Genomic DNA, 26,747 nt, shown 5'->3' with positions numbered 1-26,747 from the left:
CTGCCTTCGGCTCAAGTCATGATCCCAGGGTCTTGGGATCGAGCCCCGCATCGGGCTCTCTGCTCAGCAGGGAGCCTGCTTCCCTCTCTCTCTGTCTCTGCCTGCCTCTCTACCTACTTGTGACCTCTGTCTGTCAAATAAATAAATCTTTAAAAAAAAAAAATCCGGGGTGCAGGATTCTCCAGTGTATTACTTCCTCCTGACAAGTCCTTAGCCCAGCTAGAAGTCTAGGAGTTTCACAGGGATCTGGATGCAAGAACTTGAAAATGTGGATACCTTTGGGCTCTGTTTCCATCGGTTCCTCTGTTCTCTCCTTCACCTCTGCCTTTTCTACTTTCTCCTCTCCCTCAGGAGGTTCAACAAGGACTTTTTCATCTTCTGAGGCAGGGGCAGGGGGTTGTGTACACTTCAAAGGAAAAAATACAGAAGTTGAGGCAGATAGGCCAGCAACCGAAAGGATGAATGGGCTTACCCATTCATCCTCGGTATGGCATCTAGTCACCCCAGCTCTTACCTCAACAGTGGCCTCTGGGGCTGCAGACTTAACCTCCTTTTCTCCTTCTGCACTCTCTTCTTCTTTGAGGCTATTCTCCTCTATTTTTATCCCATCCTCTGCAGACCAGGAGAAGACAATTAATTAGGAAGAAGGTTCTAAATCAGAGAGAAGGTCATGCCTTCTCAGTTGGTCTCATCTTAAATTGTCCTCTCGTGCCTTTAAGAGCCAGCCCTACTCTTAGGACGGCTCTCCTAAACTGAGAGGGAGACTGCTGTGTGTCCTGCCAGACTCCCCTGTCAGAGCTGAGAACAGGAGAGCAGAAAAAGCACTGGCAAGGACAGAAAAGGACAATATAGGCAGACTTACCAGCAGGTGGGGCAGGTGCAGGGGTATTGGGTTGTGTATCTCCTGGAGTGGAGGGTGTAGGAGTCTTTGGAGAAGGAGACCCTGGCTGGGACATTTTCTTGTTTTCTTCTACTTCAGCAAGTTCAGGCATGCTCCAGCGCCCATTGACATGTTCAAACTCCTGAACCTGTAGCAATGGGACAAGAAGGTGAAGACCCGATTCCAGCTCTGGGCTCCTTTCCTGTTGGCCCTCCAGTTTCCCCTAGGAACTGAACAAGGCAGAGAGGCTGAGGGCTCACCTTCTTTCGAATCAAGGACATGACACCAATCCTAGTAAGGACATGCTGGCGAGACAGGCCTTCTCGGGGGACACCATCAGCAAAGGTCTCAGCCCCATCTGCTCCTGGCTCACATAAATGTCTCATGAAAAGAGATACATAAGCCCTGTAGAAAAGAAGTGAGGAATGAGTTAAACAGCAATCAGGCCAACTCCTAGATGAGATCTTTCCCACTTATCCTAGACAACAACTCTGGCTCCATCTTGACATAAAGCCTGTCATTGCACTGAAGACCGGCTCTCCAGATCCCACAGCATGCCCTAGGTTCCCCTCCAGGGAAGCTACCAGCACAAAGAATCCTATTACTAACAGCTACTTCTGCCAACCTCAACAGAGGAAGCTGCCAATTCCCCTGCAGAGCCTGGACTCATACCATGGATTGACCAGAGATCAAAAGCTCTTGCTTGGGGCGCCTGGGTGGCTCAGTCAGCTAAGCATCTGCCTTCAGCTCAGGTCATGATCCCAGGGTCCTGGGATCGAGTCCTGCGTCAGGCTCCTTGCTCTCTCTCACTCTCTCTCTGTTGTTATCTGTCCCTCTCTCTCTCTCAAATAAATAAAATCTTTAAAAAAAAAGAATAAGAAAGAATAAAAGCTCTTGCTCTACATTATTCATTCCATCTCTCAACTTACTTGAACTCTTTCTCTGATTTGCCTCGCAGATCTCTCACAAGCCACTGGGTGGTAAAAGCATCCTGAGGAGGCATCCCATATCGCATAATTGCATTAAGAAAGGCTTTTCGCTGACGAGCATTAAAACCAAGTACCTGGAGAAAGAAGGAGCGTAGGTGAGAGGGAGCAGGCCTTATTCCATCAAAGACCAAATATCTAGCACTCACCCAACCCCTCCTTAGACTCAAAGGACACTTACTTCAATATTTCCACCAACACGGGCCAACAGAGGAGGCAATGGCTTATCTTTATCATTCCGCAGGCCCTTACGACTGGGCCTGCGGGGAGCTGCAAGAAGAGAAGAATGCATGAGTGACACTGGAAAGAGTGTTAAAGCGATATTTAAAAAGCCAGCAGAAAGGCACAGCTCTCACCTTCTGAACGTTCATCAAAGTCTTCATCACCTTCCTCTGAGGCCACTGAATAATCGGACTGGTTGTCGGACTGGTCGTCCTGCCAATCTGGAGGGAGAGAGGGCAGATGAGCGGGGCCCACTGCTCTAGTGGAACGGCCCATGGGTGGGGGGCGGGGCCGGCCACACACACCTCGGTCCTCCTGGGAGCCATCATTGTAGTTGACCTGTTTACGGATTCTTTTTCCTTTGCCCAGATTTCGGGCTAGATCTTCTTGCTGCTGCTCATAATGGTGCCGCAGCAATTTCTCCCAGTAGTCAGGATCCACACTTTCTTCCTGTTTTATGATTTCTCGTTCTACCTCCTCTTCCTCCTGGGACAGAGGGAGGGCCAGGACTCAGGGCTGCTGAAGTCAGCACCACCAGCTACCCTTGGTCCTCACAGTTCCCATTCTGCTAGCTCCTTTTCAGGACTGAACCCTGAAATACTTAGCGTGCCTGCTTGGACCTAAGAACTTAAAAATAAATTTAGTTGACAGGACATGGCTCCTCATAATTACGTACGGATTAGCAGTCAATGTAACTAAAGAAAAACATGGGATGACGCTGTTATCACAAGAGAAGAATAAAGAGACAGTCTGCTTTCTTCTAACCCCTTTGACACCTATGCAGTTGGGAAATAGAAAAATGTAGAAAAGAGAGGTTAGATAGCAAGGCAGTACAGAAGAGCTTCTGAAATGCTGCAAAATATTTCATAAGACATAAAGTAGAAGGGCCATAAGCTCTTCTGTTCTTCACAACTTCATAAAAGTTTGCCAACTGTGAGCAAAAAAATCCAAATTATACACATATATCCTCTCATATCCCAGTAATGTTTATGTTCCTCTGGAAGTCTTATTTTTTTTTAAACACTTCAGGACCAGTAACTGATTCCAAATCCCTTACATTAGAACTAAACCACTACTAACAACATAAAAGCAGAAACAACCTAAATGTTCATCATTATGGAACAAAATGAATAAATTTCTGGTGGTATGAGTGGCCAAAATGGGTGAAGAGGGTCAAAGGTACAAACTTCCAGTTATAAACAAGTCCTGGGAATGCAACACACAACATGGTGACTACAATTAGTAACACTGTATTGCACATTGGAAAGTTGCTCAAAGTAGATCCTGAAAGTTCTCATGACAAGAAAAAAAATGTGTTAAGTATGCATGGCGACAGATATTGACCAGACTTATCATGGTGATTTCACAATATATACAAATATTGAATCAATCCATTGTATACTTAAAACAGTAATGTTTTCTGTCAATTACACCTCAATTTTAAAAAGTAAGTAAGTTAGGGTACTTCCAAACAAGGATATATTATGCAGCAAGAAAAAAGGGAGAGGAGCCTGGCTGGCTCAGTCAATATAGCATACAACTCTTAAATCTCTAAATTGGCAAGTTTGAGCCCCACAGTGGATGCAGAGATCACGTAAAAAAATATTTAGGGGCACCTGGGTATCTCAGTTAGGTGTCTGCCTTCGGCTTGGGGCCCAATCTCAGGGTCCTGGGATTGGTCTGGGCCCTGCATTGGGCTCCTTGTTCAAAAGGGAGTCTGCTTTTCCCTCTCCCTCTGCAGGTCCCCCTCTGCTTGTGCTCTTCCTCTCATTCTCTCTCTCACACTCTCTCTCCCTCAAATAAATAGATAAGTTTTTTTAAAAAATGAAATCTAGATTACCTGGGTGGCTCAGTCGTTAAGCATCTGCCTTTGGCTCAGGTCATCATCCCAGGGTTCTGGGATCGAGCCCCGCAACCAGGTCCCTGCTCAGTGGGAAGCTGGATTCTCCCTCTCCCACTCCCCCTACTTGTGTTCCCTCTCTCACTGTGTCTCTATCAAATAAATAAAATCTAAAAAATTTTTAACAGGGGAGGTCTTTACCAATTTCGACTACATCTCCAAGATTTATTTATTTAAAGATTTTATTTATTTGAGAGAGAGTGCAGGATTGGAGGGAAGTGGCAGAGGGAGAGAGGGGAGAGATAGAGAGAAGCAAACTCCCCACTCAGCAGGTAGCACTGACATGAGGCTCGATCCCAGAACCCTGGGATCATGACCTGAGCCAAAGGCAGATGCCTAACCACAATGACCCACCCAGGGACCCCTTCTTTATTTATTTATTTTTATTTATTTATTTTTTAAAAGATTTTATTTATTATTTATTGGACAAAGATCACAAGTAGGCAGAGAGGCAAGCAGAGAGAGAGGAGGAAGCAGGCTCCCTGCCGAGCAGAGAGCCCGATGCGGGGCTCGATCGCAGGACCCTGGGATCATGACCCGAGCCGAAGGCAGAGGCTTTAACCCACTGAGTCACCCAGGCACCCCCCCTTATTTATTTTTAAAAGATTTTATCTATTTATTGAAAGAGAGTGTGCGGGGGCGGGGTGGGGAGGGCAGAAAGAGAAGGAGGGAGAAACCAAATAGACTCCTCACTGAATGCAGAATCTTGGGGGAAGGGGAGCTGGATCCCATGACCCCAAGATCATGACCTGAGGCAACATCATCAAGAGTCAGATGCTTAACTGACTGAGCCACAAAGACACCCCTAAATCTCTAAGAGTCAGTAAGTGGACAAAAGCAAGGTACAAAATATTATGTATAACAAACTACTTTATGTTTAAAAGGAAAAGGGAGGGGAGCCTGGGTGGCTCAGTCAGTTAAGCACCTAAGCAACCAACTCTTGATTCTGGCTCAGGTCAAGATCTTAGGGTTGTGAGATTGAGCCCCATGTCAGCCTCCATGCTGGGCCTGCTTTGGATTTTCTCTCTCTCCCTCTCCATCTATCCCACTTGTGCTCATGCACTCTCTCTCTCAAAAAAAAAAAAAAAGGGAAAGGGAAAAAGGTGTTTTTGTGCACACGTGAGCACATGCATGTGCACATATATATGGACAGACATACATGTAATTTGTATGCATAAACTACCGTTAGAAAAATATACAAGGAACAAAACATCAGTGATTTCCAGGGAGCGACCTAGACAGAAAAGAGATTATCTTGTATCTCTTGAATCTTGAAAGTGAATTACTATTTATTCAAAAAATATGATTTAAAGAAGGTAAACAGCAGCTGGAGCCACTTAAGAGAGAGGGCCATTTGTATACCTGAGTAGCTGAGAGCAGAGGTTATCAATGGGAGGACCCCTCCTTCCCAAACATTCAGCATGTGCTGCCCCAGCCAATCACCCCCGCGCAGCCAGCCACCACTCTGACAGAAACACGGAGCACCTCACAGGAGGGCTGCTGGGACTGAATATCCCTTGTCCACAGACCTAGGTCAGAATTTTCAGCCACAGTTATACACAACCAAGGCTGGCAGCATCACCTCCAGAGAAGAACAAAGGTAACAGGTGTATACGAGAAAAATGTAGCAAGGGAGATGGTTTTGAGTGGAAAGGATGAGAAAAAATGGAGAAGACTACCAGAAATCTATGCCATTTCAAAGAACCCTGAGTTGAGTGGTCTAAAGGGGACCAGAAGAAAAAGTAACCTTTTTTTTAAATTTTATACTCTATTTTGTGGGGGAGTAATTACTAAAGAAGCCACACCTTTAGCAGACTTAGGATTCGTTTGTTTGTTTTAAAGATTGTATTTATTTATTTGACAGAGAAACAGCAAAAGAGGAAACACAAGCAGGGGGAGGGGAGAGGGAGAAGCAGGTTCCCTGCCAAGCCAGGAGCCCGATGTGGGGCTCGATCCCAGGACCCTGGAATCATGACCTGAGCCACCCATACGCCCCAGGTTTTTTGTTTTTGATAAAAGAGATCCAGAAAAGGAAGAGAAGAAGGGGAAACAATTCTAATGTTTTAAAAAGTACAGGGAAGCAGCTGCTTAGATATGTATCTCATCTCTAGCCTTTTCTCCAAAGAGATCTGAGACAGCAATCAGAAGTTTATGTGTAGGGTTAATAGAATACATAAGCTAAAATAAGATTCTGTGGAAGAACTAATACAGATAAAAGTTTTGAGTGTGAAATTTGGCTGTGAGTTTCCTGACAGCCATGGTAAAAATGAATATGTGACTGCCCATATGTGATAGTATTTATTTTCAAAGGAAGAGGTATAGTAATTCGACAATGTACTGACTTACGCACACATGTTTTCTTCTTGTCTCAAATACCATCCTGGTCTCAGTAACAACTTGCAGACCAATCACCAAGCACAGCATTGCCTTGGACTCATACTCACCCCCATCTCTTCTTCCCGCACCACGTACTGGGCCACTTTGAACGAGCTTAAATATTCATTCATGCCCTGCAGTTCTGTGTCTTCTGTCTCATCCTGATTACGGTCCAGAAGTCGTTCAATGGCCTTGTCATCATAGTGGATAACACTACTATCTTCTCCCTCTTTGTTGTCTCCTCCTATAAAGAATCAGAGGTCCACACCCTCAGTCACCTTCAGCAGCTGCAGTGGTAAAAACAAATCCCACAGGACCCTAGGTCCATGTCTCTGGACCCTAAGTATAAAATATTTCCTTTCAAGAAGCCAAGCCCCAGACCAAAACAAGTTCCTGACTAGCTCACCTCCATCTGTGGCTTCATCCTTAAATAGCTCCTCAGTGCCAAACTTGAGGATGTCATCAAGCTCCTGTTTGGACATGGATCCAGTCTTGGAGCCCAGCCCAGGCCGAACCACTAGATGCGTCAGCATCATCTTCTTCTTTGCCACCTGCGTGATGCGTTCCTCCACAGACGCACGGGTCACAAACCGATATATCATCACCTTCTTATTCTGCCCAATACGGTGAGCTCTGCTAAAAGCCTGAAGTTGGGCACAAAACAAACTCAGAAATGGAAGAAACTGTATTTTCCGGCTTCTGCTCTTGCCCCGATGTCCACGTAATAAGCTAAATTCAGCACAAGGCAGCTTCCTTTCAGATAAACTCTAAAACCCTGCCCCCCTAATCACACCCTCTATCATGTTACCCCAAATAAGACCATAGCTAACCCAAACTCTCTGGCTCACAATAAGGTAAAAGACAAAAAGAATCTATTGTTTCCCCTGAAACAACTAATTCCAGATGGTGGAGCCCTCGTAGAGAACACTTAGGTTACCAGTCAGTTACTGTATACGAAAGCTGCTATCTCTGCTCACCTGGATGTCATTATGAGGGTTCCAGTCAGAGTCATAGATAATAACTGTGTCGGCAGTGGCCAGATTGATTCCAAGGCCCCCAGCTCGAGTGGAAAGCAAGAAGCAGAACTGTTGAGCACCAGGTGCTAAGAAAGGAACCAAAACGCCATTAGAAGTCTCTTGAATTCTAATTAATAATTAACGTAGAAAGCATGTCAGAAATAAAAAACATCAGGCAAACACCACACAATAGTAATCACTGTAAGCGAGGTCCAGGAATGGATTCCGAAGTCAATGTGCGAGTTTAAGGAGAAATAGTGCATGACCATAGTCTCAAATACCTCCCTCATCCAGTTACGGAATGGGTAAGTCATGGGGGCAAAAGGCACAGCACAGGGAATACAGAGTGATACTGTAATAGCATTGTGATGACAGATGGCAGCTACACTCGTGGGGAGCCTAACTCACAGATGTCCAATCACTACCTTGCACAGCTGATACTAATGTAACACTCTTGTATCAACTATAGTTCTAATTGGAAAAAAAAAAAAGACATTTATCAGTATCAATTCCAATGGGAAGAAAAGTAAGTTTACCATGGAGAAACTAAGCAGGTACCACCTGAAGTGAGTGATCAAGGTTAACATCACCAGTAATGGGACATTATCAACATCATGTCCTCCCCCTGATAGGATGCAATGAAAAGAACACAGCATTGCTTTTATGGCATTCTTGCCCAAAATGTCTAATAAGCTCAACCTCCTAGGAGAAAACATCAGACAAACCCAAACTCAAGAGACATTCTATAAAGTAACTAACCAGTGATCCTCACAAGTATCAACTGCATGAGAGCAAAGGAAAGAATGAAGAACTGTCACAGATAGGAAGAGACACAACAACCAAATGCAATGGGGGATCTGGTATTGGATTCTGAAATAGGAAAAGGACATTAGGAGGAAAACTGGTGTTATTCAGTTAAGGTCTACAATTTAGTTACTAGTATGACATCAGTCATCACTTCCTGCTTTTGACAGTTGTACTGTGGTTACGTAAGCTGTTATTGTCAAGTGAAGCAGAGTGAAGAATATATATGAACTCTGTATTGATTTTTGTTACTTTTAAGTCCAAATTATTTTATCCTTTTTAAAGATTTTATTTATTTATTTGACAGACAGATCACAAGTAGGCAGAGAGGCAGGCAGAGAGAGAGGAGGAAGCAGGCTCCCTGAGGAGCAGAGAGCCTGATGTCAGGCTTGATCCCAGGACCCTGAGACCATGACCTGAGTCGAAGGCAGAGGCTTTCACCCACTGAGCCACCCAGGTGCCTCTCCAAAATTATTTTAAAATGAAAAACGAAGGGGCACCTGGCTGGCTCAGTTCAAAGAGCGTGCAACTCTTGATCTCGGGGTCCTGAGTTCGAGCCCCACAGTGGGAGTAGAGATTAACAGAAAAATATACTTTCTTTAAAAAAATTAATTAAATTAAAAATAAGAAGGAAGGGGAAGTGGGGGAGGAGTGGCAGCTACGGAGACAGGTCTGCTACGAATTTGCTAACTGAGCTTGGTAAGTCCTGGTCCCTTTCTGGGACTCAAAAACAACAAAGAGGCTTAAATAAAATGCTCTTCATGTGGCAAAAAGAATGAAGACTCCAAAGGGGGGAAAAAAAAATCTGCTAGGAATAGTCCAAAACATTCTTTCAATCAAGGCATTCAAAAGCTTTACTCTTCCATATCACAATTAACAAAAACCCTAAAGAACCATACAGAAAAGCAGACTGACGAGAACAAGTGATCCATGCAAAGACATGAGTGAATGAGAACATGTGAACTGAAACTACTCCCCCGTGTTTACCATTGAAGCGGTCAATGGCCTCTTGCCGCATGTTCCCAGTGATCCCACCATCAATTCGTTCATACTTATAACCTTCATGTTCCAAAAAATCCTCCAACAGGTCCAGCATCTTGGTCATCTGTTAAGGGAGTACATGAAGAGCGAGTCAGGGGACAACTGCTCTCCTCATGTTGCAGTGGGCGGTCAACCACTTTCTCCTCAAGCTCTCGGCCCAGCCTGCACAATACCTGAGAGAAGATGAGAACGCGGTGCCCACCCTCCTTGAGGTTCTTGAGCATCTTCTGTAGCAGCAATAATTTACCAGATGCTCGGATTAGGGCACTGCCATCATACATGCCATTGGGCATTTTAGGGGCTTCCTGAGGGAAGAAGCAAGACAAGAAAAAAGCATTAAGCCCACGGGAGCGCTATCAGCACAGTGAGGGGCTAGAGAGGAGGCAGAGCGTACCATCGCGGCCACAGGGAAGAGATATGGGTGGTTACAGCACTTCTTCAGATCCATCACCACGTTGAGCAAAGACACCTGGTTGCCACCACCCCGAGCATTGAGTGCTTCAAAATTTCGAGTAAGGATGTACTTATAGTATTTCCTACATGGACAAGGTGGAGAGAGAAGTCAGACTCGAGAGCCTTGACAGGACTCAAACCTAACCTTTATATGACTCCTAACACAGTCCCCAGGTCTGATATCTTCCTTCCAACACATCCCACATTGGGACCTAATGGCTGGCAACCTAACAGGCACCACTACTGGCACCATCACGTTAAATAAGGCATTTAACTAAGTTAAGCACTATGGCATCAGGTAAGATCTTGCTTGCTCCCAACACCAGATGTACAAGGAGGAATCACAAACACTGCAGGGGTGCCTGACTGGCTCAGTTGTTAAGCCTGTCTGCCTTCAGAGTCCTGGGATCGAGCCCCGCATTGGACTCTCGGCTCAGCAGGAAGTCTGCTTCTCCCTCTCCCATTCCCCATGCTTGTGTTCCCTCTCCTGCTGTCAAATAAATAAATAAAATCTTAAAAAAGAAAAAAAAAACATTCTGCAGACTAGTAGGTGTCTAGCTACTTTAACAAAACGGAGTCAATGCTTCTGTCCCTTCTGACTCACTTCTGCATAGGGCTCAGCTCCACACGCACAATCAATTCTGTCTTAGATGGCATATTCTTGAACACATCAGCTTTGAGCCGCCGCAACATATGAGGGCCCAGCATGTCATGCAGTTTTTTAATCTGGTCCTCCTTGGCAATGTCGGCAAACTCCTCCAAGAAGCCTTCCAAATTGCTTCAGAAAGAGAAAGGAAAGTGGTAATAGGAAATGGGCAACAAGAAGAATTAGAAGCAGAATTATCAGCTGATTACAGAGAAACGCACTTACTGGAACCTCTCGGGGGTTAGAAAGTTGAGCAGATGAAACAATTCTTCCAGATTGTTTTGTAACGGAGTCCCGGTCAGCAACAGCTTGTGTTGGAGTGAGTAACCATTTAACACCCGGAAGAACTGGAGAAGCAGATGGAGAAGGTGAATTCCAATGAAAAGCGGGCTCTGGGAGATCTCTGCAAACCTGAGCTGTTTCGCTGCCCAGTGGTTAAGCCCCCACACAGCTTTCATCTTTATCTCCCTCTATTTTTTTTTTATGATTTATGTATTTATTTATCTATTCATTTGTTTATTTGACAGACAGAGAGACCGAGACAGAGGGAATACAAGCAGTGGGAGAGGGAGAGGTCAGGCTTCCCGCAGAGCAGGGAGCCTGAGGCAGGGCTGGATCCCAGGACCCTGGGATCATGACCTGAGCCAAAGGCAGACGCCTAACTACTGAGCCCCCCAGGCACCCCTCCATCTCCCTTCTAAAGGCTGGCCACCAAGGAGAATCACCAATTGAGAAGGGAAAAAGGCATCTGATCCTTCTGCCTCTCCCAGGCCCTCCCCTTCCAGAGCAAGTGGTGTAGAAAGCTCAAGCCGGAGGCCTCAACTTCCCCACTCACCTTGGACTGGTTGTTCTTGAGCCGGTGTGCCTCATCCACAATCAGGCAGGCCCAGTCAATGGAGCCCAAGATGGCCATGTCGATGGTTATCAGCTCATAGGACGTCAGCAGCACATGGAACTTCACAGACGCCTCTTTCTGCACAAGAAGACGACTTGGTCACTAATGTTTGCCCCCTCTAGTGCAGGCTAACCCAAGGGACTTATGGGGTTTTCCCTCCTCCCAGCTGTTCTCCTCCTGGCTCGCCCCAGCGATGGGAGTCCAAAGGAAGCAGACTAAGTCCGCAGCAACAACTCCCTCTAGAGTGGTCTCCCACCCACTGAGATACCTTCATGCGAGAGGCTTTCTTGCCACCACGAATGGCGTTGTCTTCAAAGGAGAACTCATTCTCTCGGATGATGGCACGGCTGTCTTTGTCACCCACGTAGGTCACCACATACATATCTGGAGCCCACATTTCAAACTCCCGCTCCCAGTTGATGATTGTAGAAAGAGGGGCACTCACTAGGAAGGGGCCTTTGGAATGGCCCTTGGAGAAAGAAGTAGCAGGGTAAGTACTGAGGGCCCCAACACACTACCAGCCTGGCACCCATCTCTACCACTGCCGCTAAGGCCAGCTGAGGACTGGCATGTGTGCTGCTGCTCCTACCCTCACTTCTGTTCATGTATGAAAACACTTTGCCTGCTCCTTCCCACGACACACCCACCTTTACACAGAGTCTAAAACCCGACCCCTTCCTCTGCATGTCCTTCTGTGCTAATTCCACTCACAACTCTGCTTATCTCAACCGGTATTTGTTCCCCCAAGCCTGAAGCTCTATGCATCCACCACTGATTCTACCCAGGGCTCTATCCCCTCAATCTATCTCTGTGTACATGTGTCTATCTTACTGTCACTCAATGTGTTCAAGTTCTCAGATCAATTTTTCTTTCCTTTTTCTCTCTCTTAAGGAGTGTGAAAAACCCACAAACATGAAATACCCACCCACAAAACAATGAACCACTCCAGCTTTCCTACCTCCTTATAGAGAGAATAAAGGAAGACTGCTGTCTGGACAGTCTTCCCAAGGCCCATCTCATCAGCCAAGATAGTATCGGTGCCTTGAGCCCAGGAGAAGCGCAACCAGTTCAAGCCCTCCATCTGATAGGGGTGCAGGGTTCCACCAGTAGCGTCCAGATACTCTGGCTGCCGCTCATACTTCACTGTCGGCTGAAGGATGAAACGAAGTAAGTCAAGAGCTGCCAAGGCGCTCTCTTCCTTTCTTAAGATAGCGGATGCTTGCTCCTCACACATCCTCATCAGATCCTCAAGAGCCATAAGGAATTGTGGGGAAACAGATCTTCAACGGCTACTGGTAACTCTGATTTAGGATCCTCTAGGAAGCAGGGCAACTAACCCATCAGAAAGACTGAGATTTTGGGCCTACAGATCTCTGCTAAAAGACCACGTCATAGCCTCCCTGACAAGATAATAATTCTGTTGATCAAGATGCACCAGGTCAATAATCCTATGCTCCCTCTAAAGAGTCAGCTTTTTGTTTTTTAAAGATTTCATTTATTTATTTAACAGAGAGACAGAAAGAGCCAGAAACCACAAGTGGGGGGAAATGCAGAGGGAGGAGGAGAAGCAGACTCCCCTGCTAAGCAGGGAACCTGATGCAGAACTGGATCCCAGGTCCCTGGGATCATGACCCTGAGCCAAAGACAGACACTTAACTGACTGAGGTACCCCCACACCCCTGGAGTTATTTTTTAACCTTAAAAGTCTTTGTGTTATATAGCACAAATAAACCCCAGAAGAAATGAGCCATGAATTAAGAGTCAAAAGATGGGCCACCTGGGTGGCCTTAATCATTGAGCATCTGCCTTCTGCTCGAGTCTCGGTCCTAGGGTCCTGGGATCAAGCCCTGCATCAGGCTCCATGATCAGTGAGGAACCTGCTTCTCCCTCTCCCTCTCCCCCTGCTTGTGTCCCCTCTCTCTCACTGCCTGTCAAATAAATAAATCTTAAAAAAAAAATGTGTAAGACCCAGGTTCCAATACAAGTTTCATAAAAGCTTAGTTACATAATGCATCCCTAGGTAACACTTTCTCAATCATAGAAAATACCACTGCCTATGTTTTCATTTTTCTGATGATGTAGAGAAGAAGGGAAGCTTCTAGCTCTGAAGTTACCGCTGGCAGGGCATCGCCAGGAGTACCAGCCGTAGACTGGAATACACAAGACGTATTGTCCCACCCAACAAACCATCCCCTCCCTCTTCTCCAACTCACATCCACTGTAGGAGTTTCAGGAGGCCTCTCCAACTTCCTCAGCTTCACCTTCTTGAGCTTCTTGCCTGGTCGTCCTTCCTCACCCCTCATTAACTCCCTGAAAGAAGACAGACATCACACAGATGCCCAGGTCCTTCTCAGTAAGAATCAACTCCCCACCTCAGCAAAGCCGCCCACCTGTGGTTCCAGTAGCTCTGCTTGAACAGATCATAGTCCTGTATCTCCACATCCTCACTCTCCCAGGATGCCTGATCGTAGGGCAAGTCCCGCCACTTGATCAAGTAGTGGACATGGCCCTTCTTGTCCACACTGCAAGGTCAAGGAGAAAAAAACTCTCAGAGCCAGAAGACGACACCTCACTCTCAAAAAGTGCCAATAACAGATGTTCCAAACTAGACTTCTAGGAAGGCCAGATGCCACATGTATTCAGAGTCTCTCTACCACAGTAGTCTTTGGACCTAAAACTACATCTCATCTATAGCCTTCTCCTGTGGCTCAAATAGCAGGATTCAGTCAGTTAATAATAATACATTGACATGTCTCTTCCAAGTTTAAATCACCAGTGACATCCATTTGCTTACTCCCTTCGGCAACAGTCTCCCAATGGCTATGCTGCCTACCTCCAGTTCACCCAAGACCACCATCAGTCTGACCCTGTTCCACTGGTACCTGTGGTTGAGAATTCGGTGGATCATCATCCACTCAGGTTTTATGCCATAGCGATAGAAACGTTCCTCCATCTCTGCAAATTTAGGGTCTTTGTTCTTACGCTTCCGGCTCTTCTCTTCATCACCACCAAAGTCCCCGGAAGGTGGTTCGTCCATATCATTCTTCCGCTGATAGTTTCGGAACATCACTTGACAATGCAGCTCCAACTGCAAACAGAAAGAGACATCAGCCACCATGGAGTGGCATCTGCTCCTTCCAGCCACAAGGCTGTTTCTTTTTTTTTTTTTTTTTTTTTTTTTTTTTTTCTTTTTTTTTTTTTTTTTTTAAAGATTTTATTTATTTACTTGAGAGAGAGACAGTGAGAGAGAGCATGAATGAGAAGAAGGTCAGAGAGAGAAGCAGACTCCCCATGGAGCTGGGAGTCCGATGCGGGACTCGATCCCGGGACTCCAGGATCATGACCTGAGCCGAAGGCAGTCGTCCAACCAACTGAGCCACCCAGGCGTCCCCACAAGGCTGTTTCTCATGACCCTCTTCACTGCAGTCCCCAGATTTCCAGCCTATCCCAGGTTTACCTGCAGTTCAGACACCCAGGAGCAGTGCCAGTAAGACATGCCTTGCCATTTCACAAAGAACTGCCGCTCTGGCCTCCCCTCCAGGGGCTTGGGAGAGGGAGTATTGGGATCAGCATCTGGAGGCCGAGGCACTGGTGTGGGAGATGGTGGCTGCCCCCATTTCCAGATTAGAATCTTCTGAACTTTGCCCTTAAGCGCTGGACACTGAGAGAAAAAGAGAATGCAACATCAAATCATTACCAAGGAGAATAAACAGCCCATAGCCTCAGCCTTATCAAAGGATTATTAAAATCTTATTTCAAGAGGTGCCTGGGTAGCTTAGTCAGCTGGGAGTCCTACTCTTGGGTGCAGCTCAGATCATAAACTTGGGGTCATGGGATCAAGCCCCCGCTGGGGCTCAGCGTGGAGTCTGCTTGAGATCCTCTCCCTCTCCACATCCACCCACACTGCTTATGCTCTCTTCCTCTCCCTCTCTCTAAAATAAATAAATAATTCTTGAATCCTCTTTTTAAGAAGAACCATTTTATGTAAAGAATAATAGAATTCCATCTCTGCTTCTGGACTTCATCCAGAATTTGAGTGATACTATGACTCCTATGGGTTTTTTTTTTGGGGGGGGGGGGGGGGTGGGTTTTTTTGTTTTGTTTTTAAAGATTTTATTTATTCATTTGACAGATAGAGATCACAAGTAGGCAGAGAGAGGAGGAAGCAGGGTCCCCGCCCAGCAGAGAGCCGGAGATGTGAGGCTTGATCCCAGGACCCCGGGATCACGACCTGAGTCGAAGGCAGAGGCTTTAACCCACTGAGCCACCCAGGCGCCCCTATCATTCCTGTGTTTAACAGAGCCAATAGCGAGACTTCAACAATAACCCAGAACAAGATAAGCAGAGAAAACCCCCAGATGTAGGGCACCAGAATTCCTCTCATAAGCAACTGAAAAGCAATTAAGTAATCCTATTAACCATTCTAAAATACCAAGACCCCAAAGCTGGGTGCCAAGACAGAATGGATGGTCTAGGCTGGAGAAACACGGCTTTAAGAAGACCCCTTAAAAGAGCTGGCAAAGGGCGCGTGGGTGGCTCAGTTGGGTTAAGCAACTGCCTTCAGCTCAGGTCATGATCCTGGAGTCCCGGGATTGAGTCCTACATCGGACTCTCTGCTCAGCAGGGAGTCTGCTTCTCCTGCTGACCTCTCTCCTCTCATGTTCTCTCTCTCAAATAAATAAATAAAATCTTAAAAAAAAAAAGAAAGAAAAATAGAGAGGACAAAGCATCAACTCCTCTGTTCAAAGCTAATCCTGCATTTTCCCAGACAAAGCTATCCCCAGACTACATGAGAAAGGAAAACAATCTGTCTCAGGGCTAAAAGATAGAGTTCTCCAGTGACCTCTCCTACACCTCAGCCCCCCGAAGCCTACACATTAAAAAAATATACCCTTCTGCTAGACTACACTACCCATACCTCCCACCTTGGCTAGCATCGTCACTCACCGTACAACGGGGACAGAGCCATTCACCATTAGGAATCTCTGGAAGTGGGGGGTTCAGGCAGTGGATGTGGTAGGATGAAGGACAGGTGTCACAGCAGAGCAGCTCCCCACCATCTTTACAGACACGACAGAATTCCATATGGTGGTCATCCTCCTCTTCAGGGTCTCCTCCAACCTCTTCCAGGATCTCCTCACCCTCTGAATTGTCTTCTTTAGCCTCCCACTGGATGCCTTCCTTCTCCTGCAGTAAAGGACCACAGAGTCAGATTATTACCTCCCCCCCCACCCACCCAAATTGGAACCACACCCATCATTTCTTTGAATGCTTTCCGAAGTCCACACCAATAGCACCACCCAGGCCCAAAGGATCTCTGTCACCCCACCCTTCCTCTTGAGGGTTCCAGAGGGCCACAATGGCCAGGTACTCACGCAATGTGGACAGCTCCACTTGCCCTCGGGAGCCTTCTCCATATCCGGATCCAGGCAGACCATGTGGTAGGCTCGGGGACAGGTATCACACAGGATGATCTCACCGCCTTGCTGGCACACCTCGCAATAGTCCTGGTGGTCTGTCTCATAACCATCCACAGCAGTCACCTCCTCCTCGCCTGGGCAAGGAAGAGGGAAAGCCCAGTTATTGGAAAAAAACTACCTCCCCCCACCCCCTCTAAAATAAACCCAACCCCGATCTCCTTAGGGAGATTCTTCCCCAGTCATCCCCACCCCACCCCATCACACACAGACCCAAAAAAGAAACACACCTTTCTTTTTCTTTTTAGTGGTTCGGAGTTTCTTGCGGCTGCGGCTACTGCGGCTGGTAGAACCATCAGAAACGGAATAGCTATTGATGCTGGCATCATCGAAGTCAGACTCCACATCTAAGTCATCATCCTCACTCTGGCAGAATGAAATGAAAGAAGGTTAGAGGTTAAAGCCAAGGGGAAGGAGAATTTACTAGAGAAGAGATCACTCTTACTGGGGGTACTAGAATCCCAGCAAGGACGGTCAAGTAAGAAGCCTAGTCATTGTGTTCTGGGGCAGAGTCCCCACTCTTACTTGCCTACTGTGAAGGCCAGACCCAGACATAGAGTAACACTGCACCAGATAGGGCACCCTCACCAAAACAGGATGGGCTGGGCTCTCACCGAGGATCTCTTACGCTTAGAACCAAAACCTCCCAGCTTGATTTTCAGAGGAGCTACTTTCTTAGGTTTAGGCTTCTTGGCATCAGGTATACGAGGGCTGCCCTTGGGCTTCCTCCGAGCATTGGGACCTAAAGTCAGAGAACACACTTAAGATCAGGTAATCCAAACACGTGACAAGATAGCCGATGGAAAAGATTAATAAAATATTCTCTTCCTGGGCACCTGGGTGGCTCCGTCGGTTAAAGCCTCTGCCTTCGGCTCAGGTCATGATCTCAGGGTCCTGAGATCGAGCCCCGCCTCGGGCTCTCTGCTCAGCAGGGAGCCTGCTTCCCCACTCCTCTCTCTCTACCTGCCTCTCTGCCTGCTTGTGATCTCTATCTGTCAAATAAATAAATAAAATCTTAAAAAAAAAAAAAAATTCTCTTCCTTAGCACATTTCCCCATGTCCAACTTCCCAAAATTTCCCTCCTAAATCCAAGATTCATTTCTACCTCACACTCCTCTATCTTTAGGCTGACAGAACAGCGTCCACATGCTGCTTCAGTCTTCAGTATCCCATGCCCACACCATCCCCCCTCACAGTGGGTCTCATTTCACCTTTGCCCTCCTTGGTCTTGGCCTTGCGGATTGGCACCTCCACAGGCGGAGGAGGTGGTGCAACTTCAGTGGCCGTCACCATGCTCTCCACCACAGCCACTGCTGCCGCTGCTGCTGCCGCCACAGAAGCCCCGGAACTGCCTTTGAAGGGATTGTTGGTGCTGAACTCACGCCACTTTGCACCCAAAACCATCATCATCTTGGAGACAGCAATCTTGGGGTTTTTGGCAGCAATGAGGGGTCTGGTGGAGAAATGGACAAGAACAAAGAGGAAAATCTTTGAGAATAAATGAGACAGAGAGAGAAGCGAATAGAGATTATTCAGGCACTCTCCTCCCCAGCGCCCAAGACCCCCACTATTTACCGGACAAACTGGCTGAAGGCCTTGTAGTTGGTGAGGGTGCGATAATCCTCCTCTGAGAACACATGGTCAATGTCTTCCATGCCCCAGTCTTCCAGGAGCTGAGCAGATGATTTAGGCTCCTGCAGAGAGAGCAAGGTCAAGGACCTGATACCTAGTGTCCATACTTGCTAAAGGGAATCTGAGCTGAGATGAAGGCCTGCAAGACCAGGGGAGGAGAGTGGAGAGAAAATCATTACAACCGGAGAGAGAGAACACTCTAAGGGGCAGTGCAGTATCTGGGAGACAGAGGACAGGAAGCCAACTGCAAGCACACAGGAGAGGACAGAGGTCCAGGCACCTTTGAATCATCATCATCGTCATCCTCCTCCTCCTCTTCCTTCCGCTTGGATTTGCTCTTCTTTTCTTTCTTAGGTCCAAGCTTCTTCTTTTTCTTCTTGCCAGGGGTATAGTCGCTGCCCTCACTGTCTGAGCGCAGAGCCACCTCTTCCTCCTCCTCCACAAACTCCGGCCCCTCCCCAGAGCTGTCCCCCAGCTGCCGGCATAAGAGCATACGCTGGAGCAGGGAAGGGGGAGAGGGAGACAGACACACACATGCTACACACATGCTGACCTCAGGACAGCCCTGAGGCTCATCCCCAGGACCTGGCCCACCACTGGAGAAGAAGAAACAAATGTCCCCCCACGCCCTTCAACCATTCTCATCAGAGCTTCTCCCTTCTTCTTATTCCCCAAACATCCAGTCACCCACTCACCTCCTTTTTTTGGCGCTTGCTCTTAGGGATTTTAGGGTCCCGAGGTTTCTTAGGCTTTTTCTTCTTCTTGAGCTTTGGAGTCTCTGCTTCTGACAAATCCTCTTCTGGGTCCTCTTCGTTTTCTACATATATTTGGCAGAGAGAGGCAGGTAGAAAAAGATCAATAGCAAAAGGTTAGAGCCTAATCCAAAGGCTTTAGACTTTATTTCCCCACCTCTTGTCCCAGATTCCACTGAAGAGAACTGCTATACTCACCACAGAAGGAAGCTGATACTCAGGACAAAAACAGACAAAGAGAGAGCTGTATATACTCGAAATAGGCCTGTCAGGCCAAACCAGGCCCACCTCGGGCAGCTGTCCAGACCCCTGCCTCCTTTCCCTCATCCCTCACTGGAGTCCTCTATATGTTCACCAGTGCAGCTGAAGCAAGGTGCTTAGAATAAACCAAATAAGAGAAATAGGTCTAGCCCTCTTCTAACTTTCCACCAAATATCCTACAAACCAGGGGATGAAAATGAAAGGTCCTCCCCATAAGGCAAAAATGACAGAATACATCTTAACCACATTCCCAGAAGAGTATCACTCCAGGGGTCCCAGAAACCACACCCTTCACTACCCACTTTGGGTCATCACTGCTTAAAACCACCAGAATCCTCAAGCCAGAGGTTCAGTTGTCAGCTCAGTATCATACCCACTCCCAAACATAATTTCCTTTCCCCATCTCCAGCTCCACAGTTCCTCCCCAGCTTCTCCTGGGTCAGTAGCCTCTTCTCCCCAGGGGCCCAAATCAGCCCAGCTGTCACCATCTCCTCCACACCCCCCCCCAATCCTCCTCCCATCTGGCTCCACCTCCTCCCCTGGCTGGGAGCACACACAAAGCCTGGGGTAATACTGAGAGCTCCTGGGCAGGGATAGGTGGGAAGGGGCACAGAGGGGGAGGAGAAGACCAGGATGCAGCTTCCTTTGTAACTAACACACATTCACACCACCTCCCTCCTCCCTCCTCTCTCTCCTTCTTCCTAAGCCACCCCCGCCCAGGGAGGGGGGGAGTGGAGAAGGGAGTGGAGAGAAGGAGGGAGTGCCTCACCCACTGAGGAGAGGGAAAATGGCTCCTGACCGCAGAAGCCAGCCCAGGGCACCCAGCTGCCAACATAGGACAGGAAGTAGCAGGGGAGGGGGTGGGGTTCGGAAAGGTAGCCGAGGAAAGACTACCCTGACAAAGACTTCCCAAATTACTACCTGGCCCCAGGTCCACATGCCACTTCTCCTAACACCTATTATGGGATAACACAGTTCTGGAGAGGCCACTCTAATGTCCTAGGCAAGGAAACCCAAGACAAACGTGAAGGGTAATACAAGAGGGACTAGGCTACTCCCCTCAATCATAGTTATTTTTCCAATCATCAGAGCTAAGATTTAACAAAGGCTAAGTGGAGCTATGGTCAGAGCATACAACCTTCTCAAATTTCTGATATCCAAAAGATTTACCTTGAGGAATGGGAGCCCACAAGAAGTCTCTATAACTCAGGTTCCTCCTCACCACCTATCTCCCCAAGAGTCCAAGCCATAAATCCTAAACCACCTCTCACGGATTACAAATAGCCACCTATCCAAGGTGATGTCTTCACCAAGAAAAAAGGAGCAGCACCTGGACAGTGCTGGACAACAATATGCTTCCTTCAATCTTACACACATGCTCTTTGGCCCTGACCCCCAGAACTGGCCCTAAAATGCTTCTGGCTCCGCCCTTCCTGAGCAAAGCAGATACTAGGGAACATGAGACATTAAGCTTGACAAAGCACCATCAGCCTCCCCCCACTCAGCCCAGGATCAGGCCAGGCATAAGAAAGCCCCTCCCATTCCCTTGGGAATGGAACACCAGCCTGGATCTCACCAGAAAGAACCATTTTCTTAAGGCTTCTCCCCAGCAATCCCCATGTCATCCCCCTCACTAATCAGTTCCATCTCTCCGTTCCTCGTCTTCCTCACTTCCATAAAAACTGGATACAAGGACAAACTCATGCAGGTGAAGGGGACACCCATCCTCATAAGACCCCCAAACTTCTCAGACAGATAATGTGCTGAGACAACATGCGGCAAAGTGGCTGAGACATAAAAGATTTGGGAAAGGGGCAGGAATGGGGCGTGGCAAGTGGAAAAACTGGGTCACGCTACAGCTTGGGGCAGAGTTCACCCTGGGAGCCTGCACAGCTCCCAATCAACTGGGGGGGGGGTGCAGCCCCAGACCAAAAAGCCAATGGGAAGCCAAGATGAGGAACCAGCATTGGCTGGATAGCACTACTACTTCTCTGGCCCCTCACAGAAAGGATCAGATCATATTACCTATACCACCACCCAACCCCCACCTTGGGCAACAGCACCGAAATTTGCCACCTTGGCCTACATGGTGATGAGACTAAGTCTAAGTTTCTTATCCCAACAGCTTAAGATTCAGTAACAAGACCCCTCTCGTAAGTGCCCTCAGTTTCAAATGAAGACTTCCAACTTAGAAGACGCCAAATGTAGAAACATCTTTCCCAGACCACTTCAACTTGCTGCTAGAGCTAAGGAGAGAGAAGGCAAAAGTGAAAGAAGTTTGATGGGAAACGAAAACAGGACGAGCAAGCTCTGGAATTAAAAGAAAAATAAATATAAGCAGAGAATTTAAAAATGGCATTAAAAAAAAAAGCTCAAAAAAAGGTCAAGGAAACAAGCAGGTGACTTAGCTAAGGGCTCTTTAAAAGGAAAGACAGCCACTTAGATGCATGACATCAATCACCATTTGAGAAGAGACAAGAGCTACTCCAATCAGGCAGGGTGATTATAACCATACGGGTTTGGCCAGTCCAAGGAGCCACCCCCAAACACAGACAGAACAACCCCCAACACACCTACACAAACACTTCATGCCACCAGCCCAAACCCTAGGCTCCTTGCATGGAGGCAGAAGCCTCTAGGAAAAAAGACAGTATTATGTCCACTTGCTATAGGAAAGTGGTGGTGGTGGGGGGGGAGTCCGCAGGGTGTCACCTCTGTTCTTTTGCCCCTCCCTAGTATATCTTTCAGGCTATGACATCCTACCCCTAACCCCCATCATTTCCCCACTTCAAACATTCCAACAATCTGCCTGGCTAAAAGCGCTCTACAACCCAGCTAAGGAGCGCAATTCAAACTTCACACAGTTGAGACAGCACAGAAAACCAGTAACTGATCAGAAGCTAAAAATAATCAGATAGAGAGTAACCAGCACTCCCTCTCTCCTTTCCACAGCAGCAACCACAGGATCCTACTAACACAGATGACCGACTGGTCTCCAAAATGCAATCCTCCAAAACACCTAACTCCTCCTACCCCCCACTCCAGGGGTCCCAGCCACCTGCATTCCTCCATGGACCCGCACAAGGTAAGGTCCGCCAGCCCAGAGAGCTCCCTCAACCGGGAACTGCATAGCATTCCTGAAGACAGTGCAGCAAGCTTGCATGGAGGTCCCAAAGCCCAGGAGGCACATGGCTTCCACCCCCTCCCACAGGAGCTCCGTAGAAGAGAACCACTCCCTTCGGATGCCCTCCACCTCAGACTCTGCACACACAGAGAGAGAAACTCAACCCTGCCTCACCAGAGTCGCTAGGGAGGGCCCAAATGCCTCCTTCCTGCCCTGGGCCCTTGGGGAAGATGTTACCTGGGTGGGGTGGGGGCAGGCTGTTGTTCAAAAGTGCATCCATATCTTCCTCCTCGCTGCCCGCCGAGCAGGGGGACGGGGAGCCCAGGCCCGACGCCATCCCCTTCCGCTCCCGGCCAGGGAATCGGCCCAGCTGCTCCTGCCTGCGGCCTGGGGCCCTCTACACTGGCCCGAGTCACTGTGCGGGGGAGGGGGGAAAGAAAGAGAGAACAGTCAGTGACGCGCACTGTCCCCCTCCCCCACACCCACCCGCTCTTTCCGCCCACCACCACCAGCGGCCCCCCCACCCCAGCCACCCTAGCAGGGCACCCGAACCACTCAGGCTGAACTTAGTTCCACACTCCTCGAGGGCAGCCCGGAAGCCGGCTCCCCAAACGGAGCCCCCAAGATGAGCGGGAGCGACGCCCCCGAGGGCAGGCTGGTGCAGGCGTGGGGAGGGGGAGAAACCAGACTGGACCGAGCAGGGTGTGACGCGGGGGGGAAGGGGGTCCGAGTGGCCGCGGCGCGGGGGGGCCGGGGGAGGCGGCAGGCGGCGAGGAGCTCGGGGACACAAGGTCACTTGGGGGTGGGGGGGCGCCTCCCTGCGCCTGGGGAGAGGCCAGTCCCCAGACAGGGCAGCTCTCCAAAGGCTGTCCTCTGGGACAACTCAGGTTCTCCGGAGGAGCTGCGGGGCCGAGGGGGCGTGGAGGCTTGGGCGCTCCAGGGGGCTGGAGGTTGGGACCCGGGGGGCGAGGAAGCGCCCACCGGGCAGGGGGCCGGGCCACGTGTCCCGGGGGGCAAGTGAGCAAAGGGCGAGGGGGCGGGCGCCGGGCATTGTGGGAGACCAAGCCCGAGGTGGGAGTCGCGGGGGGCAAGACTCGGCCGGCTTAGGGCGGGGGGGGGGGGGCAGGGCGCCCTGCAGGCAAAGGAAAGGAAGGGTCGGCTCCTCTGGGCAGGGGGCGGTCCGCGAGTCCGGGACGTCTGAGGAAGGGGTGGGTGGAGGGATGAGCTTGGGGGCTGGTCGGGCTGAGAGGGGCGTCTCTCTGGGAACCCCGCGCTCTCCTCACCCCGGAGCCGCCGCAGGTCGCGCTGGGTCCGGCCCGGTGTCACTCCCGCTCCGGCTCCTCCTCGCCGCGGCCGAAGGGGGGAAAATGGCTCCGGCTCCGGCGTCGCCTCTTAAAGGGCCCGAAACACCGGCCGGGAAATCCCACCGCACAGGCCCCGCCCCCCCCCGGACAGCCCATAATAACCTCAACCAACTCCAACCCCCCCTCCACTACCGCCACCCTCCTCCTTAGGTCTCCCGGGTAACCCCCGCCCCCTCGTCGCTCAGGCAACCATTGGCCACGCCCCCTTCGAGCGCGCGCGCGCGTGTCACCCGGGCAACCACCCACCTCTTGGCCATCCCATAATACACACGGACACCCTACCACCCCCCCCACACACACACACACACTCCATACACCTATATGCCAAGGCTGTTGACATCTCATAATATTGCAGACCTTTTGCAACTAACCCTTTCCCCACCTCAGACATCCCATAATAGTCATCCTTTGCCAACTTCTTCACTTTGGCCCTAATGCTAACATCCCATAATAATTCGTCACCTCTCCTTCCCCATGGCCATCCCATAATAAGCACCCCTCCCAGCACTTCAGCCTCACAGCCCATAATACTCATCCCCATCCCCCACAGACATCCCATAATAACCACTCTTCATCCACCCCCAGTTAGATATCCCATAATAGTCAGAAACTCCCCCCTCCCCCCCACATTACAACAACGGACACTTCGGCCTCCTCCCACACACATCCCGTAATAATCAGTTTCCCACTTTCTATACTCACATCCCATAATAAGCAACCCCCTAGCCTGAGCTGCCCTCAGCGCCAGCAGGCTAGGGTCTAGATCCTCAGAACACCACCCTCAGCCTTCATACATCCATTCTAACTCCACAACCCATAATAACCTTCTCCTCTGTCAGAGAGATATCCCATAATGATCGGCAGTCCTACTGTCACCCTACAGATGGACATCTAATCTCCTTTCCTCTAACCCTGGAAAGATATCCCATAGTTCTACTCCTCCACCCCACCCCCTGATATCCCATAATAATGTCAAGCAGCCCGTGGTCCACCAGACATACTATAATACTCCCAGCACAACCTAGAGTCACATCCCATAATGCTTCACCTCCAGCCACCACCCCTATGCCTTTCCAGCCAGGCATCCCATAATATTCATATTCAAACCTCCCCCACCTCCACAGGCTGTCAGTCTATTCTAACACCCAGAGCCATAAGGGTGAAGCAGGCTACCCACACTGCCCTGTGCCCGCCCCAACTTGTACACACCTTTATCCCTTCCTGGGCCAAAGTAGTATCCTAGCATAAAGCCTCTTGATGTCTAGGACAAACCCTGCCTTCCCTCATCCCATCATTTCCAGACACTCAGAAACTGAGAGTCAACCTAGGGCGCCATCCAATCCCACCAAATTCAGTTATTCTCCAGATGCTTACCTTCAGCTCTTAAGTTTTGGGTAGAGCCAACCAAATACCATGCTGATCAGATGAGCCATTTACATAAAGTTTAATTCAGCCATAGCATCCCATAATAATTATAAGCTCTTATCTTTACAAAGGTGTCTTTATTTCTCAGCATTTCAGCAGTCCTTCTCCCATGTCACCCTGCCTCTCCAGGTCAGGTGGTCCAGCATGCCTGGGCCAGTCCCATGGATGGACATCCCACCATAATATGAAGTGAGAATTCTGCTATATATATCAAGAACCAAGACTCCTCTCCTCACTGCTACTCCTGTTCACTCAACAGATGTTGCCAGAGCACCTAGTAAGGCAGCAAGTTGGGCGCCACAGGGAGTGCAAGGACCACAGGTGCCTCCCTTTAAAAAGCATAAACAACTATGGGACAAGATAGAATGTCTGGTGTCAAGGGAACACAGCTGAGTGCTATTTCCCAATTTCCTGTTAAAGAAAATAAAAGAGATCCTAACTGGTCTTAGGAGAGATCAGATCCCAGTAGAGGTTCTTGATAGTCCTTGAGAAGCTAGAAGGTATTCCAAAAGGGTTTACAGTATAGATGGGTGGTCAAAATATCTCCTATCTGTTCCCTGCCACACAAAGGGATTTTGATTGGAAAACAATGTCCATCTATCCAGTGTTTCTAAAACTGAAATCCTGTAATATCGTTATGGGCCTCCTTTTTGAGAGACTCTTAACATCCCAGAGTTGTTATCCTCATTCTTGAACACCAAATTCCGCTTACCTTCAATGTTCTGTATTTTTTTTTTTTTAAGATTTTATTTATTTATTTGTCAGAGAGAGAGTGAGCGCGAGAGCGAGCACAGGCAGACAGAGTGGAAGGCAGAGTCAGAGGGAGAAGCAGGCCAATGCGGGACTCGATCCCAGGACGCTGGGATCATGACCTGAGCCGAAGGCAGCTGCCCAACCAACTGAGCCACCCAGGCGCCCCTATGTCCTGTATTTTTTATTTTTTATTTTTTTTTGTTTGTTTTTTGTTTTAAAGATTTTATTTATTTATTTGTCAGAGATAGAGCGCGAGCGAAAGCGAGCACAGGCAGACAGAGTGGAAGGCAGAGTCAGAGGGAGAAGCAGGCTCCCCGTGGAGCAAGGAGCCCGATGTGGGACTCTATCCCAGGACGCTGGGATCATGACCTGAGCCGAAGGCAGCTGCTTAACCAACTGAACCACCCAGGCGTCCCTGTCCTGTATTTTTTAACCACTTTCTTGTTTATATCTTGAAGTCTCATACTTCCAACTGTCCCCATTCTCATCTTGTTGGGGTCCATTCTCCATCCAAAAAAACCCTTTGATGTATAATATTCACCATCTTTCCTCCTCCCATGTACAAGTCAACATTCCAGGATGCTTCTTTCATTCAGTTATGCTACAAGGCAGCCTTCCAACGTATACCCTCCCCTTCCCAGACTGGGCCTATCTTGCAGTTACCTTGGGGACCCAGTCTTAGAAAGTCCAAGAGCCCAGTCTTAAGAACTGTTAGTCCTCAGAGAGCCTGATCCCATAAA

General features: G+C 48.7%; 1 protein-coding gene and 1 non-coding gene across 8 annotated transcripts in view; both read right to left on the bottom strand.

The window, feature by feature from the left end:
• The window catches only part of CHD4 (chromodomain helicase DNA binding protein 4), a 30,840-nt gene extending 6,937 nt beyond the window's left edge, over positions 1–23,903 (bottom strand). The window contains exons 1-33 of one of the 7 annotated variants that reach the window (XM_059403717.1): positions 23,749–23,903; positions 22,703–22,880; positions 19,024–19,145; positions 18,609–18,824; positions 18,272–18,390; positions 17,908–18,149; positions 17,311–17,438; positions 16,927–17,062; positions 16,595–16,773; positions 16,167–16,406; positions 14,677–14,880; positions 14,102–14,307; positions 13,610–13,741; positions 13,433–13,529; positions 12,178–12,369; positions 11,488–11,688; positions 11,160–11,297; positions 10,550–10,671; positions 10,283–10,456; positions 9,620–9,761; positions 9,399–9,530; positions 9,172–9,289; positions 7,342–7,466; positions 6,771–7,008; positions 6,433–6,608; positions 2,394–2,574; positions 2,223–2,309; positions 2,048–2,136; positions 1,810–1,943; positions 1,141–1,285; positions 863–1,028; positions 515–612; positions 277–406 (exon numbers count right to left, since the gene is read on the bottom strand). In XM_059403717.1, coding sequence (XP_059259700.1) covers positions 277–406; positions 515–612; positions 863–1,028; positions 1,141–1,285; positions 1,810–1,943; positions 2,048–2,136; positions 2,223–2,309; positions 2,394–2,574; positions 6,433–6,608; positions 6,771–7,008; positions 7,342–7,466; positions 9,172–9,289; positions 9,399–9,530; positions 9,620–9,761; positions 10,283–10,456; positions 10,550–10,671; positions 11,160–11,297; positions 11,488–11,688; positions 12,178–12,369; positions 13,433–13,529; positions 13,610–13,741; positions 14,102–14,307; positions 14,677–14,880; positions 16,167–16,406; positions 16,595–16,773; positions 16,927–17,062; positions 17,311–17,438; positions 17,908–18,149; positions 18,272–18,390; positions 18,609–18,824; positions 19,024–19,145; positions 22,703–22,802 — 4,909 coding nt within the window. In that variant the 5' untranslated portion in view covers positions 22,803–22,880; positions 23,749–23,903. Of the gene's footprint in view, positions 1–276; positions 407–514; positions 613–862; positions 1,029–1,140; positions 1,286–1,809; positions 1,944–2,047; positions 2,137–2,222; positions 2,575–6,432; positions 6,609–6,770; positions 7,009–7,341; positions 7,467–9,171; positions 9,290–9,398; positions 9,531–9,619; positions 9,762–10,282; positions 10,457–10,549; positions 10,672–11,159; positions 11,298–11,487; positions 11,689–12,177; positions 12,370–13,432; positions 13,530–13,609; positions 13,742–14,101; positions 14,308–14,676; positions 14,881–16,166; positions 16,407–16,594; positions 16,774–16,926; positions 17,063–17,310; positions 17,439–17,907; positions 18,150–18,271; positions 18,391–18,608; positions 18,825–19,023; positions 19,146–22,702; positions 22,881–23,748 lie in introns of all 7 variants that reach the window. The other 6 variants (XM_059403719.1, XM_059403722.1, XM_059403720.1 and 3 more) reach the window with 6 other exon arrangements.
• On the bottom strand, positions 698–837 carry LOC132021040 (small Cajal body-specific RNA 11). The gene has a single exon (XR_009405218.1). It is a non-coding gene; the product is annotated as a small Cajal body-specific RNA 11 (non-coding RNA).
• Positions 23,904–26,747: the final 2,844 nt, after the last annotated feature.

Source organism: Mustela nigripes, chromosome 6, assembly GCF_022355385.1.
Source record: "Mustela nigripes isolate SB6536 chromosome 6, MUSNIG.SB6536, whole genome shotgun sequence".
Taxonomy (NCBI): domain Eukaryota; kingdom Metazoa; phylum Chordata; class Mammalia; order Carnivora; family Mustelidae; genus Mustela; species Mustela nigripes.
The sequence above is the reverse complement of the archived record's forward strand: the minus strand, read 5'-3'. Positions and strand labels throughout refer to the sequence as shown.